The sequence below is a fragment of the Chiloscyllium punctatum genome, chromosome 17, assembly GCF_047496795.1.
Source record: "Chiloscyllium punctatum isolate Juve2018m chromosome 17, sChiPun1.3, whole genome shotgun sequence".
Classification (NCBI taxonomy): Eukaryota; Metazoa; Chordata; class Chondrichthyes; order Orectolobiformes; family Hemiscylliidae; genus Chiloscyllium; species Chiloscyllium punctatum.
The window spans coordinates 54,515,169-54,538,489 of NC_092755.1; the positions used below are offsets into that span (position 1 = coordinate 54,515,169).

The 23,321-nt window shown below is 41.4% G+C and overlaps 1 protein-coding gene across 14 annotated transcripts in view; it reads left to right on the plus strand.

Moving 5' to 3' along the window:
* The window catches only part of osbp2b (oxysterol binding protein 2b), a 331,588-nt gene that overhangs the window by 301,275 nt on the left and 6,992 nt on the right, over positions 1–23,321 (plus strand). For all 14 annotated transcript variants that reach the window (XM_072587169.1, XM_072587170.1, XM_072587171.1 and 11 more), the window contains 5 exons: positions 1,930–2,175; positions 11,652–11,772; positions 13,855–13,958; positions 18,762–18,857; positions 21,176–21,360. In XM_072587169.1, coding sequence (XP_072443270.1) covers positions 1,930–2,175; positions 11,652–11,772; positions 13,855–13,958; positions 18,762–18,857; positions 21,176–21,360 — 752 coding nt within the window. The remainder of the gene's footprint in view (positions 1–1,929; positions 2,176–11,651; positions 11,773–13,854; positions 13,959–18,761; positions 18,858–21,175; positions 21,361–23,321) is intronic.

Here is a 23,321-nt window from a genome sequence, read left to right on the forward strand (position 1 = left end):
ATAGTAATTGGGTGTATGGCACTATTCGAAAAGAGGTGAGCTACCTTTGATGTCCTGGTCACCAGTTATCACACAAGTGATAGCAATAAAACAAATTACCACTTTGCTTTTGATGGGATTTTTGTGTGCACAAATTAGCTGGTATGTTTCCTTCTTTACAACATTACTCCTTTGGGGAAAGTACTTCCATCAACTGTGGAGCTCTTTGGAAGATCTTGAAAGGTACTATATAAATCCAGGATTTTCTTTTAAAATTATCATATCTACCTCAACACTTCAAACCTTCAGCAAATTTCTAGATTCTAGGACAATAAACCCACTTCTAATTCAAGGTTTAAAACTGGCTGCATACAGTTAAGGGAAGAAATTGGCCTGTCATTAATTGTGGATGGTACTTTTGCTCAACTCAAATAATATAAAATAGTTGCAGTAATGAGAATAATGCTTACAATTTGAGTAATGCTTGTTCATACCAAACCCATATCATCACATGGAATACCATTCAGTGGCCGTGTCCCTGTCTCTGAGCCAGGAGACCTATGTTCAAGTCCCAGCTACTCCAAAGATGTATACTTCCATCTCTGAGCAGGTTGATTAGAAAAACCTTATCACGGATTCCATCACTCAGAATTTTCCAAGGTTTATCAAGAAAATTCTGAAGTAATTTCCAATCCCTTCAGAACTCATTTCATAGCAGTGAGAAATGGTCTAGAATTTTGTTAAAACCAGAGTAAATATGTGAACGTCTAACTGGACAGTCTGCTGTAATTGAGCAGTGAGTGGTCTTGTGTGAAAGCTGATCAGCCATATCGAAACGCGGATCCTTTGACTGAAACCACAGTGGAACAAGGATGACACTGTAACCAGGGAACACTCGCCATTGATTTTATCTAACCTAACACCCTTAATTCTTTGTTGTTAAGGGAAGATAGCCCTGGGGGGAGTAAGTATCATAAATATCAACAACTCTGGTGTCTCTGCTAATGGCTTTAGGGTTTCCGAAATGCATGGTAAACATAATGCCCAGTGCAGGTCTGAGGAAGGTCCAGTTCTTGTCTGATGCCAATCTCAGCCAGCGGATAACTGGTGACCTCTATTGTCAGGGCAGAGGAAATAATCAGCCATGTTCCCCTCCTTCAATATTCAGTAACTTATACTGAAAAGTTCACTTCTGTGGACAAATTGAATCCACCACTTTGGTCCTTTTGTGGCTGAATAACCACTCAGTTGGTACCTCTATCACCTGTGGGTAAGGAGCTATGGGGTTCAGTCCTATTCCTGATATAGGCTGATTCCTGGAGCAGTGCTTGAGAGTTGCTGCATCCTCAGGTGCTATTCTTTTGGGATAGGCATTCACTCAAGGTTCATATCTTCTAAGGTGTAACAACAGACTAGTGTCAGTGTGGAGCTGAACATTTTGTGTCCAGCTTCCCCTTTTCAGTACACAAGGACCTTCTTCAGGGCCAGCGCAACTGTGATATCTTAACGTTAGAGGAATAGATATCCTAGATTGATGTGGGGTCTTAGCCAAGAATTTCTGTAACGGTCATTTTGATCTGCCATAATGCAGTCAGGAAATCAATAGAGTCCTAGCAGAATTTGTGTAAACAGGACGTTTCACCTTTATTATGTTGCAATTACAACTAGTGATTGGGAGGACCCTTGAAGAAATTCACTATCTTTCATTTGCATGGTGCTGTTGGTGAGACCCTATAACTGATTAGGTGTGATGATGTGAGTGATTAATATGTCTGTCTGTATTATAATTCCATTGTCTGCTATCTTAACTGATGTGCAAATGCATTTTATTTGAAAAGGGTCAATATCTCCATTTAACAAGAGAGAGTAATAAATGCACAAAGCAAAGGCACCTTCTAAAAGTTGAAATAACTGTTAATTTTATTGAACTTGTGTTCTTATTGATTCCAGGTTAACTTCAATGAGCCTTTATCAATGCTTCAGAGACTAACTGAAGACTTGGAGTATCACGAATTATTAGACAAGGCAGCTAGATGTGAAAATCCTGCAGAACAGATGTGCTATGTGGCTGCATTCTCTGTGTCTTCCTATTCAACAACTACACATCGCATAGCCAAGCCTTTTAATCCTCTGCTTGGGGAGACGTTTGAGCTGGACCGGCTAGAAGAGAGCGGCTTTCGCTCACTGTGTGAGCAGGTAAGGGGTTTCCTGAGGGTTGTTACTCACTGGCTTAACTGCTGAGCCTTGTGTAGACAATGTGTCATAGTTACAGACAATCAAATTAATCAGTGTGTGTGTGTGATGACAGGTTTCCACACAGGCTTTATAATTCCAAACTGATTTTCTCAAATCATAGAATCCCCACAGTATGGAAACAGGCCATTTGGCCTTTCCACACAAAGATCACCCCATGCAGATCCATCCCCATCTATCCCTGTAACCCTGTATTTCCCAGGGCTAATACAACCAGCCTGCATATCCTTGAACACTGAGCAATTTAGCATGGTTAATCCACCTAACCTGCATATCTTTGGACTGTGGGAGGAAACTGGAGGAAACCCACATAGACAGGGGGAGAACGTGCAAACTCCACACACAGTTCAAGGATGGAATTGAATCCTGGTGCTGTGAGGCAGCAGTGCCAACCACTGAGCCACTGTGTCATCCCATTTGTTTGAAAGACATTAGGGGTCTGGAGGATCAGTGTGCCCACCTGGCTTAGTGCCAGATTCAATCTTTGACCTGGTTAAAATAGCTGTTTCTAGAGAAGGCAACAACAACAAACTCCATCTAGTTCATCTTCTACCATCCTGGAATAAACGCTTGGTTGCAGTCAGAAACTGGGCCAGCAACATTAATAGTCCTGAGTTCAGGAACAAAAATCAACCATTATTCCTGATCAATCCAGTAACAACTTGCTGAAATGTTGTCACTGTGAAGGCATTGGGTTGGCTCTGACTCTCTTTCACTCAAACTCCTAAGCAATGTGTGATAGGGAGGTAGAAACTGAGGAAAGAAACAAAACCAAATGAATGGTATCCAAAGAGGTTTTCTTGTGCTTGGTTTCCTCCACTATTTGGTCACCATCATTCCTGATCCTGATCCCAGACTTTAGTAAGCGGCTCCCTAAAACCAGCGACTTTAACTGCCTTCTCTAGTGGTTTTACTAAATACCTTTGTTCCTAGCCTTAAGCTCCACTCTGCTTCTGTGCCATCATTCCAGTGGGCTTCCATGAAGACGAAGGGTCACATTCCACCATGTAGGGCCAAATCACCTGTGGTCTCTTCTCAAGTGTATAATTAAAAAGAGGAACGATAATCAAGTAGCCAAAGTCAGGGTCACAAGGAGAAAGTGAGGACTGCAGATGCTGGAGATCAGAGTCTAGAGTGTGGTGCTGGAAAAGCACAGCAGGTCAGGCAGCATCCGAGGAGCAGGAGAATCGGCGTTTCTGGTATAAGCCTTTCATTAGGAATGAGGCGGGGGGAGCTGAGAGATAAAGTGGGACGGTGTTGGGGCTGGGGGGGGAAGTAGCTGAGAATGCAGTTGGTAGATGAAGGTGGGGGAAGAGGGTGATATGTCAGAGAGGAGGGTGGAGCGGATAGGTGGGAAAGAACAATGGACAGGTCAAGAAGGCGATGCAGAGTTGGAGGCTTGGGGCTGGGATAGAGGCTGGAAGAAGTAGCAGAATTAGGTGCAGCCCATTCCTGTTTCCTAATGAAGATGTAACTCTACAACTCTACAATCACAGGTTCTGATTAGCCATTCGGTTGTAAATTCAACTTTACAGTATATCCTTTGGTAAAGCCCAGACTAAAGAAAGGGATTAAAGACCAACTCATTTTACACATCTGCAGAATTCCTGGAAGAAATTAGTCCTAAATGGATTCATTACTAGATTAAATGCATTGTTTAAAGAGCTTCAGACAGAATCAAGAAATACATGAATTTAGAGCATAGAAACAGAACACTTGGCCCTAACATGTTCTATGCTTATGTTCCATATGAGCCTTTTCCCAGCCTACATCATTAATTATATAATGACATCCTTCTATTGCCATCTCTGTCATGTACTTATCTGTATCCTAATGAATAAACCTATACATGCGCCCAAAATATTTCTTGGTAGCAAATAATCACATTTTCATCATTTTCTGTGTGAAGATGTTACTCCTGAATTCCTCCTTGGGTTTTTGGGGTTCCCAAGGGGCAGCTGTCCAGGGTCCTCTGTCTCTCCAGTTGTCCCAACAGTTGGCAGATTGATACAAACTGTGTGCATGAAGAGTGGGAACTGCAGAAAGACTGAGTAAACTGACCACTGAACCATGATCTAGAGAGCCATTCAAGTGAGAAAAGGAAATAGAAGTGTAATCATGGTAAGGAATAGTATAATTAGGGAGATAGCTACTGGTTTATGCAGCCTTGAGTATGGGTCCTGAAGGATGCATCATCTGCTGAGTGCCAGAGTTAAGGACGTTTGCTTGAAGGTTGAAGGGCACCTTAAAGTGGGAGGAGAAAGATCCAGTTGTTGTCTACATTAGTACCAATGACATTGATGGAACTAGAAAGGAGGTTCTGCTGAAAGATTTTGAACCATTTGGAGCTAAGTTAGAAAGTAGAACCTCTAAAGTAATATTATTTGAGCCATGGGCTAAGTGGCTCAGGGTAAACAGCCATGGAGTTTAAATATTGGGTTGAACAATTGCTGTGGGAGGAATAGGTTTCAGTTCATTGCTTACTAGCACCAGTACTGGGCATGAAGGGAGCTGTCCCTTTGGGACAACCTTCCCTTGTCTTGTTAAACAGAATGCCTAGGGCTGTAGAGAAGGCTTTAAATTAACTGACAATTCTGGAGTGGGGTAGTATATGCGCTTACAAAGCAAAAAGATATGGCAGCATTACAGGGCAATTCTTTTGATGATGATGCCCAAAGTGGAACAGGAAGGGACAAGGGACAAACATTTAAAAAGTAGTAAAAAGTCAAAAATAGTAACTCATAAATGCACATGGTGTTCATAAGAAAATTAATCAATGGTACGAATAGACTTTAATGCGTATGATCTTATAGCCAATACTGAGATGAGGTTATGAGGAGATCAAAGCTGGGAGCTAAATATTCAAAGGTATGCAACTTTTCAAAATGTTGGGTAAAAAGGAAGTGTTGTAGTGTATCTTTGTTAATATAGGTTGGAAAAACTGCAATAGTAAATAATTATCTAGTATTGGATTATACAGAATCCATATGGTTTAGAGGTGAGAAATAAAAAGATGAAGAAGGTGCTGATGACTTAGTTTAAAGACCACCTAACAGTAGTTATACTGTTTCAGAGAATAAATTGGGAGATAATGAGGGCATGTAGAAATGGCAATACTTTAATCATCATGTAGACTGGGAAAATCAATTGGCCAAATTAGCCATGAGGAAGAATTCACACACTGTATTTCGGACAGTTTGCTGGAATAGTTTTGTTGTATCCATCAAGGGGTCAGCTATTTTGGATCTGGCAATCTGGCAATCTGTAATCAGGCAGCTTTTACAAATGTTCTCAGAGCATGAGATTTCCGAGGGAGTGGTGACCATAACGTTGTAGAACTTAGCTTTCAGTTTGAGAGTGAGAAAGTTGGTTTGGAAACATCTTGGCTAAACCTAAAAGGCTGAGTTGGCTGGAACGAACTGAGGAAGAAATTTAGCAAAAAGGTAGGTTGAAGAACAATGGAAGACATTTAACAAAATATTTTATGATTTTACAAATATATCCCAGTGAGAAAGAAGGAAACTAAGAAGGGGATAAACCAACTAGTTAACTGGGAAAGTTAAGGATAATATCAAAATGAAAAAGAATATGGCAAAAATTAGTGGTAAGCCAGAGGATTGGGAAAGTTTAAAAAGGTAATGAAAGATGGCCAAATAAAATAAAGTGGGAGGATGTTAACTTTGAGGGCAAACCAGCAAGTGATAGAAGATCAAACAGGTAGAGCTTCTTTAAATATGTACTATAGGAAGGGAGACACCAAAGTAAAAACAGGCTTCATAAAGAACAATGCTGGGGATATAGTAATGGGAAACCAAGAAAGGCAGAGGAGTCAGTTGGTACTTTGCATCGGTCTCCATATTAGAGGACATTAATAACATCCCAAAGATACAAACCTCTCAATGGCTAAAGTGGGTGGTGGGGAGAACAAGGAAATAAACACAATAACTATTGACAAAGTACTAGGAAAACTAATGGGATTAAATACATTCCCTGGACCTAATAGACTGCATCATAGAATTATGAATGAAGTAGCTACAGAGATAATGCACTGATAGTAATCTTCCAAGTTCTTGCAGTTTGGGAAAAATGCTGGAAGGTTGAAAACTGCCAATGTGATAGCTTCCTTAGTCAAAAAAGGAGACAAAAGTCAGGTAACTGTGGACATGTTGGCTTAACATCCATCCTCGGAAAATGTTAAGAGTCTGTTATAAAGGATGTAACAGGAGAACATTTGGGAATACATAAAAGATCCGCATGGCTTCACGAAGGGGAAATCATGTCTAACAAATTCTTTGTCATATATTTGGATATCTAAAAGGCATTTAATAAGATGCCAGACAAAAGACAACTTGGTGACATAAAGGCACGTTGTGTCTGGGGAAAGTGTAATATCATAGATAGAGAATTGGCTAACTAATAGAAAGCAAAGATTGTTGAGGAGTTTTCAGGATGGTAACCTGTTCCTGATGGAGTGCCACAGGGATCAATGCTGGGCTACAGTTATTTACAATAATAACTTGGAAGAGAAAAGTGAATCTACTATTGCAACGTCTGGAGATGAAGCAGAAATAAGTGGGAAGGCAAGTGATAAGGAGGACAGGAGGAGTCTACAGGTTAAGTGAGTAGTTAAACACTTGACAGAATACAGTGTAAACAAATGTAGTTATGTGCTTTGGAGGTAGAAAAGATGAATATTATTGAATGGGAAGAGATTATAGAAAGCTACAGTACAGAGAGATTTAGATGTCCTTGTGCATAAATCACAAAAAGCTAGCATGCAGGTTCAGCAGGTAATTGGGAAGGAAGTAGACTGTTGAGCTTATTTCTTGTCCCTAATTTCAAAGGGAATGGAGCATAAAGATAGGGAGATCTTGCTAAAGTTGTACTAGCCACTAGTCAGACCACAGATGGAAATTAGAAGAGTGCATGGAGGTCTTATTGAAACATGTAAGATTCTTAGTGGCCTTGACAGGGTAGATGTTGTTTTCCTTTGTGGGAGAATCTAGGATTAGAGGGCATAATCTTTGAGTAAGAGAGTAGCACATTTAAGACAGACGAGGATTTCTTTTTTTAGTAGGCGTAATGAATCAGTGGAATTGTTTTACCATAGATTGTCAAGGCTGAGTCATTAAGTATATTCTAGGTTGAGACAGACAGATCTTTGAGCCAGGTGAGGATATGAGGATAAGGCAGGAAAGTGGAGTTGCAGACAATCTGATCAGCCATGATCCTATTGAGTGAATCAGCCTCAATGAGCTGAATTACATACTGATCTGCTCCTAAATCTCATGGTCCTGTTTATGATTCCTGGTTTTGGTAAACTGGGCCCTCTCTTTCTACCTCAATATTTCCCACAATCATAATTATGGATCTCCCTGTTTTCTTCAGCCTTCCCTTCCTTTTACAATCTGCAAACAATTAGAATGCAAAACATGATGTCACTAAACTACAACATCTCACCTCTTTAACTATGAATTTGTCTCTTCACCTGAGTTTCATGAACTTATTACAATGGTTCAGTTACTAACATGTTGCCAACCATTCAGAGATATGTATTCCAGGATTTGGCACTCCAGAGGAACATTTCACTGTGAGAGTGACATGTTATGAACTAGGCCAGACCACTTAAAACACACTCTTAAGCAGGCAAGCCTAGACATAACTTTGCAATTTGTTTCAGTAAGTGCACAGTGAAAATTACCCAGAGTAAGATAACTAGGTTGACTAATAGATTTTAAAACAGACAAAAAAATTTATTCACAAAATTACACAATGAAACACACAGACCAGAATAAAGAAACCCTACAGAACTCAACCTATCCAGCTAGACTTAATTATGCTGTTCCCAACAGTCCCAATAACCAAACTCCCTTTAAAAACCAATATAAATGGAACACGTGCGCACAGTTTGAAGTTGAAGTCAGAAAGAAAGAGAGTTTCCACACGGTTCCCTGTTGAACTTTCTAATTCAAGACTAAACTAAAACTGCTTGGCTCAGCTCAGCTAGCTAGAGAGCTGACCACTCCCCTTTCTTTATACAGGTCACCTTTTAAAGCATGACCACTTTGGCCTGAAGTCTCATCTGCTTACATATAAACAAAAGGCCTCAAAATTCTTTTAATCTCTGTCGACTGATTGGAGTCCGGCCCGGTTTATTACCCGACTGAAAAATATCCTTGAGCCAAGGAGTAGCTTTTAGAAAAACAGGGACTAGCTTTCTGACAGACACCATCCCCGATATTAAATTGAGGCACTGCTTACCTATTCCATTAGGCCAGGTGGAAAACAGGAATCCGTGACATCATTTGAAAAAGTCCAGAAAGTTGTCCTAGTGTCCTGATAAACACTCCTTCAACCGTTTAAGTTGCCAAAAATCTCATCTATCTCATTGAATGGGTCTTTGGACTGTGTAAAATGCCTGTCATATTTATCTGCAATAACAGTTGACTATTTCAGTGGAAGTCACTCGACGACGTATCTGAGAGATGTGTTTAGATATTGACTAATTCCAGTATTCTTTAAAACATTCTTGATTCTAAATCAGTCCTGTGATTCTAAATACAGATTTTTAATAGTAGTGCTTTCAATATCGACAGTACAGTCTGATACATACCTGAGAGAAGGAGGTGGATCTACTTGAAATAATTGGACATGTTTTTGTGTAACTTTTATTTGAAAATGTGATCAAACATTTTAAGGGCAGTTACTATCCAGGATATGAGAGAGCCTCCTTTATTTCAAGCACACAGTCTCACATCTAGCACTCCCAAACCAGTTCTAACTTGTACGCGTACCAAGAAAATCTTCTATTCAGTCTCGTCTTTAGAAAGCCATCACCATTTCAGATGACCCCACACAAGCTGTGTTATATCTTGCACTAATTTTGTGGGGTCAGTCCTCGCTTGCAAGGTGTTGCACTGGGCCTGCCCACATGTGTTTCATGTGAGATCCATATGGTCAGTAGACAGAAGAGAAATTCATCAGTAATTTCTGCTGCAACTCAACTGCGACTCCAGGTAAGAGGACAGTAACTCAGCCACTGCTCCAATTGGTAGGAGACTTGAGGTTACATTTTCCAAACACTGACAAAGGGATGACCAATAAATCCACCTCAGTTTTCCCATCAGTTATTAAATGATCAAAATAATGGGACTGTTTTCAAATCATTAATTGACCTAGTTATTACGTATATCTGTGGGGCTAAATAGGCTGCTAACCTCAGAGTATTAAGAAACTAGTAATGTATATTCCCTACTGCACCATTTCACTGAAAGTTGCAATCAGAATCTTCATATCTATAAATAAGATCCTATTGAAAAGCATATAATTACTGTCCTCAATGAGTACAGCTAATGAATATGCATCTTTGAGTATTCCGTGTTCATGCACAAATTAGAATGTATTTTCTCATTTAGGTTATTTTGGATGAGTAAATTTCAAAATACAAAGGCATCTTTTTCACCTCAATTTAACCAATATATCTTTCTCATTAAATGGGGTAAGTTCCTTCTAGTTTTATCAAAGAATGTAGCTCCCCAGCTTGTGTGTATCATAAACATATCTTCTATTTCTGTTCTATCAAGTTACAGTTAACTCTTCCATTCCTTTTGTAGTCCATCCATTAAATTTTAGTAGCTCTATATATCCATTCCTCCAATTCCAGTTTTTCACTCTTTTATTCCAACTCCAATCCTCAGTGTGTCCCTCCATCTCAAATCATTTGACCCCAGTTGCTCATTGTTTCTTTTCCTGCAATCCATAAGCGCTGCTTCTTCCAATATGCCTCTTTCTGTCTATCCCTCCATCTCCTGCCCTTTCTGCATTTGTATCTCCACCTCTCTTTCACTCGCTCACTCTTTCCATTGCCATCTCTTGCTCACTCCCTTTCCATTTCCAATGCACTGAGTTTTTTCTATCACTATTGCTTCACTGTTTCTTCCTGAGGTTCCCTGCTGTCCCGTACTATTGCATTCAATGCAGCTGGTTTTAGGGCGCAGTTCTCTCGGGTTGATGTATCACGAGCCACTTGCTGCATTCAGTGAGGCCGTAAACTTTACTGACAAAGCAATAAGTGAAAACATAGCACTATCTAAAATCTCCAGAAAAAGGGCATCTGCTAAGGTTGGAGTTAAACAAAAGCAAAATGTCCCATCTCATCCCCTGCCTGACCTTTTAAGAATGTTCGATTGTGAGCCTTGATATAAAATGGAAGGATTTTCATTCGTCAGCGTGACATGGAGTTTAACTTAGATAAATGAGAGGTTTTACATTTCGGTAAGGCAAATCAGGGCAAAACTTATACCCATAATAGTAAGGTTCTAGAAAGTGTTGTCAAATAAAGAGACCTTGGGGTGCAGGTTCATTGTTCCTTGAAAGTAGAGTCACAGGTGGACAGGGTAGTGAAGAAAGCTTTAGTACACTTGTCTCTATTGGTAAGAGCGTTGAGTATAGGAGTTGAGAGGTCATGCTGCAGCTGTACATGACATTGGTTAGGCCACTTTTGGAATACTGCATTCAATTCTGGTCTCAATGCTATAGGAAAGATGTTGTGAAACTTGAAAGGGTTGAGAAAAGATTTACAAGTATTTTGCCAGGGTATGAAGGGTTTGAGCTATAGGGAGAGCCTGAAAGGCTTGGGCTACTTTCCCTGGAGCGTCAGAGGCTGAGGAGTGACCATAGAGGTTTATAAAATCATGATGGGATGGATAGGATGAAAAGCCACGGTATTTTCCCCAGAGTAAGGGAGTCCAAAATAGAGGGAATAGGTTTAAGGTGAGAGGGTCAAGATTTAAAAGGAACTTAAGGGACAACTTTTTCACGCAGAGGTTCGTGCCTGTATAAAATGAGCTGCCAAGGAGGTAATGGTAATTACAGCATTTAAAAGGCATCTGGTTACATGCATGAACAGGAATGGTTGAGAGGGAGATAGGCCAAATGCTGGCAATGGGACTAAATTAGTTTTGGATATCTGGTCAGCCTGGACAAGTTGGACCAAAGGGTCTGTTTCCGTGCTTTACAGCTCTCTGACTCTTACCATATCTCTCACATCAAAGGTATTGCTTGTCAAAATCCTGCTGGTCTTAAAATCAACAGGGACCCTTTTATAAACTAACTCACTGGACAGGAATTCCAAAGGGACAGGGTGGAACATTACTTCCTGCCCAACACGTCACTGAGTTCAATGGAAATTAAAACAGGCTGGAGTGGAAATCCAGCTTTGTAACGAGCTTATCAGATTCCCAAAGGGTCCAATAGGTTTAATTTGCCCCATAGTTTTCAGTGCTGTAGCTGTTTCCTACTTCAATCTCTGCAGGTCAAGTACTCCATGTTAAGGTGGTGTAACTCTGAACAACCTGCTTACGATACTGTCGCATCTGTTCTTGATCTGACCCAGGTGTATGTGTGTCTCCTGTTTGCAGGTGAGCCACCATCCCCCTGCTGCTGCCCACCATGTTTATTCAAAATACGGCTGGACTCTATGGCAGGAAATCACCGTCGCTAGCAAATTCCGTGGGAAGTACCTCTCCATCATGCCTCTAGGTAAGGCTCTCACCAACGCAGTCTATTATACTCCTCCAAGCAGGAAGAGTGGGATTACTGAGGGACACTGTTTGCATTAAAAGAATTCTCCCTTGCCGAAGCACATCTCAAGGTTTTGTTAGACTTAATGAGAGGTCTCTGTTTATCGGTGAAATTTTCTTAGTTATAGCTCTTCTGCTAGGGAGTGAATATGATTTAAGGATCAGCATTCCTGTTATATTGGGCTGTGCTTGGCAAATTCTCATGAAATGGTAACCGTTCTATTTTGTTTCTATCAAGAAGGAGATTTTCAGTGTTCTTTGTCCATGTGAGACCCTGCTGGGGAAAGCTATTCTCTTACAATACAAAGGACTTGGTTTAAAAGGCTTGTCACAAAATTACCAAAAAGCCTTCCAAACACTAGGCATCTGCCACTGAGTTCAGTGTGGGCAGCAGATTGCTAATCGTGATTAGCAGTCAGGACAAAGGTCTGAGTATCAAACCATTGCCCCCTCTCACTTGAGAGTTTGCTCTCTGCAGAAAAGCTCCTCTTCCATTTGTCCCACACTTTTGCCTGCAGCCACAGAAAATTAAAACTTGTCTTTTTGTTTCCTCTAATCCTGATCATTCAGGTCTCTGAAATACTTTCAATGCAAAACAATTATTTAGTGCCGCACCAATTTGCCACACTCCCAGTCTGGCAAGCTGTATTTTTTAGATTACCTAGAGTGTGGAAACAGGCCCATCGGCCCAACAAGTCCACACCGACCTGCCGAAGAGAAACCCACTGCCCTATATTTACCCCTGACTAATCCACCTAACACTACGGGCAATTTAGCATGTCCAATTCACCTAACCTGCACATCATTGGACAGTGGGAGGAAACTGGAGCACCCGGGCGAAACTCACACAGACACTGGGGGAATGTGCAAACTCCGCATAGTCAGTTGCCTGAGGAGTCGAACCCGGGTCCCTGGTGCTGTGAGGCAGCAGTGCTAACCACTGTGCCACCGTGCCACCCCTTTGAGCCGCTATGCCGCCCTATGTCCTGGAAAATAAAAATTGCATGATTGCTTTGTCAACAATCCTTTTTTCACAGTTATATGTGGGATGCAGATCCTCCTGTGGAGTGGAGAGTTTCTCTGGATATCTCTTTCTTGTCTCCTGGATATTCTAATCATTCCCAGGGTATCTCCTATTCACCCAAGCACTCTTCAATCCTTTTACTGGTTGAAAATTGACGAGCTTGCAAAAAATCACATTCTTTATTTGTACTGTGGTCTGAAAATGAGAAAAAATGGACCCAGTTTTAAAAGAGGAGAAGGTACAAGGTGTTGTTTGCAGCTTGAAAACAAACAAATGAAGTTAGCTGTTGCATTAGGCACTCATTGGAATTTATACCAAAAATCATTCCTTCCTGCCTGCCTCCACCCTGCACAAAAGCATTCATTTAATGAATTTTTGTGAAGATTTGTAGCTCAGGTTGAGTTCTGGATGTAAGTTTGCTCGCTGAGCTGGAAGGTTTGTTTTCAGATGATTCATCACCATACTGGGTAACCATACTAGTATGGTCAGCATTTGTTCATGTTTAACAAAACCGGGAAATGCTGAAAGCTTTCAGCGGATCAAGTCGCATCTGTGAAAATGGAAGGTTGAGCTAACATTGCAGGATAATTAGCTGTCAGAAGTTTGTATTCTGTATTTAGTGTTATTCTAATTGTCTTGCTGCATCTGGATTAATACATCTCAACATGTTTTTCATTTGAAACCTGTTTGACATCCACTCTACCTCATTTTCTCAGTCAAACACAATTTCACTCTTGCAAAAAGTCACATAACACCTTGGGACTGTCCTGTGACTAGTGTCCGATCATCCTCACTGATGTTTAAGCAAGTAGACTAGCTGCATTGTCCGGGAGCCAGACCTCGTTCCTGTCTGAACACTTGACTGAGGTTCTCCGCCATCAGTCTGGTACAATGGAGGTTAGAATGTACATGTAGAGAATGTATGAATTATCCTCAAATGAAAGAAGACCCCCCCCCCCCCCCCCCCCCCCCCGTTTCCTGTCTGTAATGATTCCAGCTGCCTCTTGTTGTTTACAGGTGCTATTCACTTACAGTTCAACTCTGGGGGTCACCACTATATGTGGAGGAAGGTCACTTCCACCGTGCACAACATCATCGTGGGCAAGCTATGGATTGACCAGGTCAGATTAAGCAGCATAAAACACTTTTAAACACACTCTTGTGGCTCAGAACAGAAATTGATTTCATTGAGTTAAATGTGAGGAAGTTGCAGTAACTACAGAAAGGGTCATTGGACCTAGGAAAGTAGTGGATCATCATCAGACTTCCTCTGTGTGCATCCATTAATGAATCATGGAAATGGGAAAAGGCAGGAGAAATCGCTGCTATTGCAGGTAGAAAAGCAATGTTGTGGTAATGGTACAAATGAGTAATCCAGAGAGCCAGGCCGTTGTCCTGAAAGCAAGAGATCAAAGGGGGGAATTTAACTTCAATTAATTCATAAATCTCAAATGAAAGGTAGTCTTGTTAATGATCAAGAAATTACCAGATTGTCATAACTCCATCTGGTTCACTGTCCAAAAAGGATGGGAATCTGCTGCCCTTACCTGGTCTGGCCTACATTTAACTTCAAATCCACACCAACGTGGTTGATTCTTATCTACCCTGTGAATGCAATTCACTCAGTGGTATCACTCCACTGCAGAGAAGTACAAAAAGAATGAAACTGGGCATAGTTGGCCATTTCAGAGGGACAACAAAGGCACACATTGCCCAAGCGACTCTATAGAGTCCTTCTAACATTTGGAGATTAGTACTAAAATTAGAATAGTTGTCTGTCGCTTACAAGAAGCACTGAGGCTACCAAAATCTTAGAACATATTCTGACTGGGTACCTCGATGCCCATCAATAAGAGTGGTTGATAGCATAACAAATACATCTGGCTGTGGTGATACGGGTAGGAGTGACAGAACACTACCACACCCCCCACCCCCCAATACAATTCTTCTGGAGAGGACATTCCTCTCCACACTGAAGGTAGCCCTCAGCATGTTGTCTGTCACTATCACTGTGCTAAATCGAGTAGATTCGGATAATAAGTGTAGTGGACCATCCCCAGCAGTAGAGTTATAGCTTTGATGATGCTGTCACTTCAAAATGGTTATTTTGTCCTTGGTTTTTCTCAAGACACATCGTAAAGGCAGAGGTGCCGAAATGTCTACTTTAACAATGGCAAGAAGTGGCCAGTTCTCCCAGTTCAGGTTTTTTTTTTAGTTTGGTTTAGTTGTAACCGTGAGAAGCTGTTGGTTTAGCTGTAGCAGAGAAACTGTTGCAGTCCAGAGAAAGGTTTCAAGCTTCAGCAGATGATTCTTGACTAACTTTTCTCTCTGAAATCTCTCTTGCCTGTACGAACCTGTGTTTGATTTACCTATTGCCAAGGAGTATGTTTATGGGAAATGGAACAGCTCCTTAAGTACATTGCTGTGCTGGGTCAGTTAGGTTTTCCAATAGTTGTTCTAAATTCAGTTTTCTTTTGTTCGTGTTTCAACTGTAGTGTTTAAATAAATTTATATTTTGTTTAAAGTTGAGTAGTTTGACCAGTTGCATCACACCTGGAATATCCACATCTGCCTTTAAAATAAGAAAAAGTTAGGGGGTAGACTACCTTCTTAAACTATTTTTGAGGGGGTCTGGTCTGGTCCATAACAGTAGCCGACTACCATCTGTATCCTAAAGGTCCAACATACCCTTCACTCTACCATTACCATCAAGCTTGGCTCAACAGAGTGCAGGAAGGCATGCTCAGAGCAGCATCAAATACACCCAGATCAACCTGGATAAGATACAGCACAGGATTACATGCACTCTAAATAGCCAAAGCAGAATGCAAAACCTGGAGATCTCACAACCAAAAGTTGTATTAAAATTCTGCCATCCTGAATTGAACAATTAGCCCAAGTAGAAGGTTCAGTGATGGGGGAGCTTTGTACATGAGTGCAAAAGACAAGGCTAGAGAATTTGTGAACTTGTACAGCCAGAAATGCTAAATGGATCATCTATCTGGCCTTGTTCCTGAGATCCCCAACATCGCATTTGCCAGTTAAACCAATTCGAACCACTCGACATGTTATCGCAAAATGGCTGAAGCCATTAGATGCTGTAAAGGCTATGGACCCTGACAACATTACCTGGCCCTTGGGTGGTACTTTGTATAACATTGTGCAACTTAACAGCCCAAGTCTGTATGTTGTCTTTCTGTATATTGACGAGCTGCCTCAGTATCTGAGGAGTGGCAAATTTTGTTGAACACTGCCACAATGTTTGAGAATGTTTTCCACCTGAAAAACAAGGGCAGCAAACAAACACCATCTTGTTTTGGAACTGTCTTACAGTTCAAGACTTGACAGGGCAAATGCTGAAAGGATGTCTCCCCTTGTGGGAGAGACTAGAACGAGAGGGCACAATTTAAAAATAATGGGCCTCCCACTTAAGAGGAGAATTTGCAGGGGATATTTTTCTCTTAGAGTTGAGTGTCTTTGGAATTCTGCTACAGAGAATGGTAGTGAGGTTACTGAACACTTTACAGCAGAGGTAAATTGACTTCCTGATTAGTCCAGAGTTATTGGGGTAGGTTGGAATGTAGAGTTGAACCACAATTAGATCAGCCATGATCTCATTGAATAGAATAGCAGAGTAGGCTAGTTGGGAAAATTACCTATTTCTCCTAATTCACTTGTTTATACATGCCTTCACTGTTGTTGGGTCAAATTCAGAGACTCGCTCACAAACAGCACTCTGGCTGTACCTACACTAGTTCAAAAAGGTGGCTTTTTGAATGGGGACTTCAGGCTAGCCTTGTCAACGATGCTCTCATCCTGACAGCAAACTTCTAAAAAGGTAGCCATGCATGCAGTTGTTGTCATTCTCATGAGAAATGGATTGGGCCAACTCCATGTGACTGGGACTTAGAAGGTGAACTTACAAGGACACATTACATAAACTTGGATTGTAGCCCTTGAGTATAGAAGATTGAGGGGGGTCTGATTAAGGTATACAAAGTGTGGCAAGGATTTTACCGCCACAGAGACTAGTTCCTCTGCTGGGGGAGATCAGGAAAGAGAGATTGAGCTAGGCCGATCAAGAAGAACATCACTGTGTAGCAGACCTTTAAAATTCATCGAACTATGCATTCAAAACTGAGTTTGAAGCGATTTTGTTCAGTAGGAGATGAAGGGATGCAGAGCTAAGGTGGATGAATCAAGTACAAAGCATGGCTTAATTGAATGATGGCACAGATCTAGGGGAATGAATCATCTACTGCTGTTCCTATCTTCCATGCATAACTTGCAACATACACCTATTGTGAAAAGATCGCAAACCAGGCTAATACATCATGTCCCAAATGCTATATGTGCAGCATGTAGACCTAAGTAAAGTGCAGTGTCTATTCTGGGCCAGGCAATCTTACGTGGAGAGATGACAGATGTTATAACTGGCCCCTGCGTTCTCAGACTTTTGAGGCATGTAGTTGTTTGTTTGAATGTTGGGTGAGGACGAGCTTGGGTTTGTTTGGGATTTCCATCCCACTCCGAAGCAGAATAATCTAGCAACAATTGCTGGCTTTGGGAAGCAGAGCTTGGAGAATAAGGGAACAAAACACACATGCGTACATTGCTGGAATGGTATTGCATTGGGATTGGTCTTGGGCAGAGTCTACATCTCAGTTAGCACTGTGTTAATATTGTGTGGTCTTCATATCACTTCGAGGCCTGATTAGATTAGATTAGATTAGATTAGATTAGATTACTTACAGTGTGGAAACAGACCCTTCGGCCCAACAAGTCCACACCACCCCGCTGAAGTGCAACCCACCCATACCCCTACATTTACCCCTTACCTAACACTACGGGCAATTTAGCATGGCCAATTCACCTGACCTGCACATCTTTGAAATGTGGGAGGAAACCGGAGCACCCTGAGAAAACCCACGCAGACACGGGGAGAACATGCAAACTCCACACAGCCTGAGGCAGGAATTGAACCCGGGTCTCTGGCGCTGTGAGGCAGCAGTGCTAACCACTGTGCCACTGTGCCACCGTGCCGCCTGAGAAGAGATGATATAAGCATTCCTTAGTAAACCAAAGCAATAACACCATTCCATGGTCAAAGTTGAAGAGGAGTTGTAATTCCAAACTGTTTTTCCTTTATCGGTTCTGTATTTCCCTCTGATTTCAGGATATAGGGTGGCTGTGGAGGAAAGAGGAAACATCATGTCATGGTTCCCCAGTTCATTACGAAATAATTATGAACAGTTTGAAGGAAGACTCAGAAAACAGTTCACAAAACCAGCTCCAGTTACAATAATTAAGTAATTATCACCTTTTGCCAATTCAAAATTGAAATCTAACTGTGGTTTGGGCTGACGTTTTCTACCATTTATTTCTGAACGAAGTGCTTTAAAAATTTTGATAATCAATGCCATTCCACATAAACATACATAGAGGTGGGAATTTGATGGTTTGTTCATTAAAATCCAAGTGTTATCCTAGAATAGAATAATAATTTATTGTCACTTGTATTTTTTACAAAAAATACAGTGAAAAGTCCCCAGACTCTGGCACCTGTATGAATAACAGAAATCAAATATGAAAAAAAAGACAAAGTTCATCTTTGCTCATGGGTTTCCAGGCTCAAGGAAAAGACTGGGACTTTGCTTTGTCATTTCCAGATAGACTCCTCAGCCACCCTACAGACAGCAGAAGCACAAACATTGGATTAGTCCAGTTTATAAAGTGAGGGCCTCTGTGCAGACTGAGCTAGTGCAGGGTTTCCGCAAATCTGTATCACTAATCATTAAAAATGCTTTTAGATAGCTTAGTATATCAGATCCAGTTCTCGTTCAACTGTGGGACATCAATCAATTACACTTATGGTTAAAAGGTTGTTACACATCTTGTGTATAACCATATTGTCTATCCTTCAGTCAGGCGAGATCGAAATCATAAATAACCAGACGAAGGACAAGTGTCAACTCAAATTCAGTCCCTACAGCTACTTCTCGCGGGAATGTGCCAGAAAGGTGAGTGTCACCTCCAATTCTGCCTCGCTACTTTATTGGGAAAAGCGTTGGCTAAATGCCAGGAACTTTTTGTTCGATGTGACTGTTATATGAAAGTGGGTTTTTAAACTTTCCGCTGTTTGCAACTTTGTGCATGGATACTGAAATGGTTTTGTCCTAAGTTAGTTAAGGATCTTCAAATAAAATTAAGAAACTGTGGATGCTGCAAGTCTGAAACAAACACAAAGGATGCTGGAGAAACTCAGCAAGTCAGGCAGGATTTGTGAGAGAGGAATAAATGCAATACAACACTACCTCAGAATGAAAGGGGTTGGAAAACTGTTTTTTATGCTGTAGTCAGAGGGAAGGAGGAGCAAATGGAACAGTTTGTGAGGGGGCTCAGAGCCAAAGACAAGGGGTTGCTCATGTTGGTGAGGGGACCTGTTCCACTCCCTTCTCCTGGGCTACTGAATTTCACCGGCAATTTGTCTTTATTTCATTAAGAACCTTGGTAATTGTCACCAGAAATGATGCATTACCATAAAAGGTGCATTATTGAAAGTTGTAGACTGCATCTTTCTCGACATACTCTTTGTCTAAGCCCATGATCCTACCACAGAGCTTGCTTAAAAACAGAGAAGGTTTTCTCTCTCTACAAATTTAGCTTTCATTTCAACTGGATTTCTAAGATTTTAACCTTACCTTTTTTTTAGATTACTTAGTGTGGAAACAGGCCCTTTGGTCCAACAAGTCCACACCAACCCGCCGAAGTGCAACCCACCCATTCCCCTACATTTACCCCTTTTACCTAACACTACAGGCAATTTAGCATGGCCAATTCACCTGACCTGCACATCTTTGGACTGTGGGAGGAAACAGGAGCACCCGGAGGAAACCCACGCAAACACTGGGAGAATGTGTAAACTCCACACAGTCAGCTGCCTGAGTCGGGAATTGAACCCGGGTCTCTGGCGCTGTGAGGCAGCAGTGCTAACCACTGTGCCACCGTGCCGTCCACCATTTACAGTTAAATTTAGCTGTCTCTTTCCCCCTCTGTTTGGAGACAGTTTGTTGCCTCCTAGAGAGAGCGTGGTGTTTTTAATTGGATATGGAGAAATTTTGGGAGATTGTCTTGCTCACTCTGTGGCTAAAGGCTGCTCAGAGAATCACATAGGCTGAACGGATTCCGTCGAGCTATCATGTTGTACTGACCTTTTGAAAGAGCTATATAATTAGTCTCAGTCTTCTCCTCTTTAGATCCTGCAATGTTTTCAAGCTTTTGTCCAAATTTCTTTTTGGTAATCTGCTTTCATCATCTGGTCTGTTCAATATACAGTTCAGCAAAAAGAAGGGCATGGAGACTTATTTAAGTCATGTGGTTGCCTAAATTACATATGTTTAATTGTTCCCGGAAGAGTAATATGATGGACCCAAGTCATGGATCAGCTGGGTTTCACTTAGAGATATGCAGAGTGTAGCTAGCCTTGAATGGAAGCTGCATTTGTGTACAGCTCAACTAAGCAAAAATCAGAAAAGCAAAAATCTACTCAAAATTGATACTTTCTAATTGTCAACTGACTTGGGCAGTGAGCTCATGGCCAATGATATAAAATTTGAGTCTCCGTTAAATAGGGTCCTGGTGGAGCCCCAAGAGGACAGTCGGCTGCCCCATTTCTCCACTAGCCCCTTTGTCTCTTGGGATTCTTCCACTTCACATGGAATTTCTGGGCCTGCGCAGTAAACAAAGGCTGAATATAAGACTAAAAACAATTTTCAGCACACATACTGGCCTCTCCGTATGACTGGGAAGGTCGATGTTTAAATCCTATATGAACCTCCTCCCACAAAAGGTTATCTGGTTTCATAATACCCTTCCATATCTTTCTCCTTCATTTGCTGATCTACGTTCTCCTTATATGTATCTATTCTATTCACCTAAACAATGCTTGGCTCGGAGAGTGTTTGTTTGTGTTGAACTTTGATTAGGCTTAATGTGTTGAGTGGTATAGCCACAGCCCAAGTTCACTGAGATACCTACTGTGATGGTACACCGGGAACACTGAGCAAGTTGGTGTCCAAGGTGGCACAGAAGAAAAGTTGTGCATATGCTGTAGTTAGAACTGGGTGCAGATAGGATTTGGAAAAGTTTCACCCTGTGCAGTGACCCCTACCTTCTGTAAGCTTTCTTTCCATACTCAATGCAGTGGGAAATATGATGAAACATAATGATAGGGAGTGGAGGGATGGCTAGACTGATGTAATAAATGTCTCCTCTCTCTGAATTTGGGGAAGTTTGTTGTAATGTGATAAGAGGACGTTTGGTCTCCTGGTGCAATTAGGTGACCGGTGTGGTGACAGACTCAGAAGGCAGAGCCACTTACATCTTGTCGGGAACATGGGATGAGAAGATGGAATTTGCAAAAGTCGTGGAGAGCAGTCAAGATGGGACCAGCTGCGAGGGCAAACAGAAAACAGTCTACCAGACTCTGCCGCCCAAAATGCTGTGGAGGAAGTATGCACTTCCGTGAGTATGAGCTGCTGACTTTGCAAGCTCACTGCACATTGTAGATCTGCCGAGTACACTGTGCTGCAGTCACAGACTAACCACTCATGCATGACTCTGTCCTCTTTCCAGGAGCCATCAAAGGGCCTCCCTCATTCTTTTAGATTTTATGATGCAAGTCTACTCCTGGATCCATATACACAGCCTGTACTAAACCGATTTATCAGTGGGAAGATTAATCCTTGCACTTGCTTGTAACACATTCTAACGTGACATTGCAGAACCTGTTTCCACCAAAAGGGATTAACCCCTTCACCCACTTCTTCCCAATTCTACTTGAGCACCAAAGAGTCTCTTCTCTACTGAGATATTAACCCTTTCATAACCTTTCTTTCACTTACATAAGGCATGATGATTTTCTTTTAACTCTTGCATGGGATGAGGGTGTCACAGCCTGGGCCAACATTTATTGCCCATCCCTAGTTACCCAAAAGACAGTTAAGAGTCAATCACATTGCTGGGGGTCTGGAGTCACATGTAGGCCAGACCCAGGAAAGGACAGCTGATTCCTCCCTGCTTAATCGCCATCATCTCAGTCCATGAGTCCGTCCATGGTGCATTGTTATTGAACCATGCACAAAATGATCTTTTCAGAGACATTTGCAGAATTATATGAAAGATCCAACAGAGGTGAAGCATCGTGAACCGTTCACCCTGTTGGAGATTCCTATAAGCTGTGTAGATCAGTATGGTGAATTTCTTGTACCTAATCATATTATTTCAGACAATGTAACAGTCAGATTGCAGCATTTAACCTTTACTGAGAGAGTAACGTCATCCCAAATTGTTCTCCCAACCTTGATCACTCCATCTCCCGATGACTGCCCTCACACTCTCCAACCCCCAACCCATCTATTGTGAAACACTATTCTGAGGCCCGGGATCTCAAACTGCCTGATCATGCATGAATCTGGATGACGGTCCAGAGAAAACGAAACCGTGGATTATCAATGCACATGAGTGAGGTTGCCCACAGACCTCCAAGCCTACATCCCACTCATCACTGAAACCACTTACTCCACTCTGGCTTGCCTCCATTTCCACCTGGTCCCTAGTGGCAGTGTAACTTTTGTAGACTTTTGGTATATTTCTATTTCTCCAGTATCTTACTTTCCATTCCAACTTTCTACCCTTCATTATTTGGAACCCTGTTCAAAATTCAGCTGGATCTACCCTGATATCCACAAAATCCAGCTCAACCCTGTTTACTGTCTCCCTGTGCCTACCGTGACTATCCCATCACTACATGGCAACCTTATTTCCACAGTGTCATCCAACCATTTACCCCTCCTGAAACCCTACTCTTTCCACTCTGTCCATCCTTCCCTTCACCATAGTAGTCAGCTGTTTGGCTTACATATCAGAATTCTTTCCCAAATCTCCTCATTGTGGCACCATCTGCAGCCAAGCCTTTAATCACATCCCGTAACCCCCACACATGACTTGCTGTTCATTCTTTCTTTCATTTTTTTGTTCTTTCCGTATCAACTCTAAAACAAAAGATGATGTATGAATGCAGATTAATTTTGTGACTGTACTTCATATTGTCATGTACTGGACTAAACCCCCTCAAAATATAATGCAACGATAGCCTAGACCTACCTACCTTATTTTAAATGTAAAGTTTAAGGCATTGCATTCCAGATGCAATTCTATTGGTCAAACTATGCAACTTTAAGCAAAACACACTTTATTTTAACTATAGTGTAAAAATACAAAATAAAAATAAAAGAAATTGGCTTAGCTTAATAAAATGCTTATAAAAATGCTTAATAATAATTTTATATATGCTGCAACTAATTAACTCTTCCAGTATAGTAATATTCCTTAAACACACCCTTGGCAAAAGCAAATTCAGTCAAATAGGTCGTCTCCCATGCAATTCTAGCAACAGGAAGCGAACACCAGCAACTGCAGAAAGC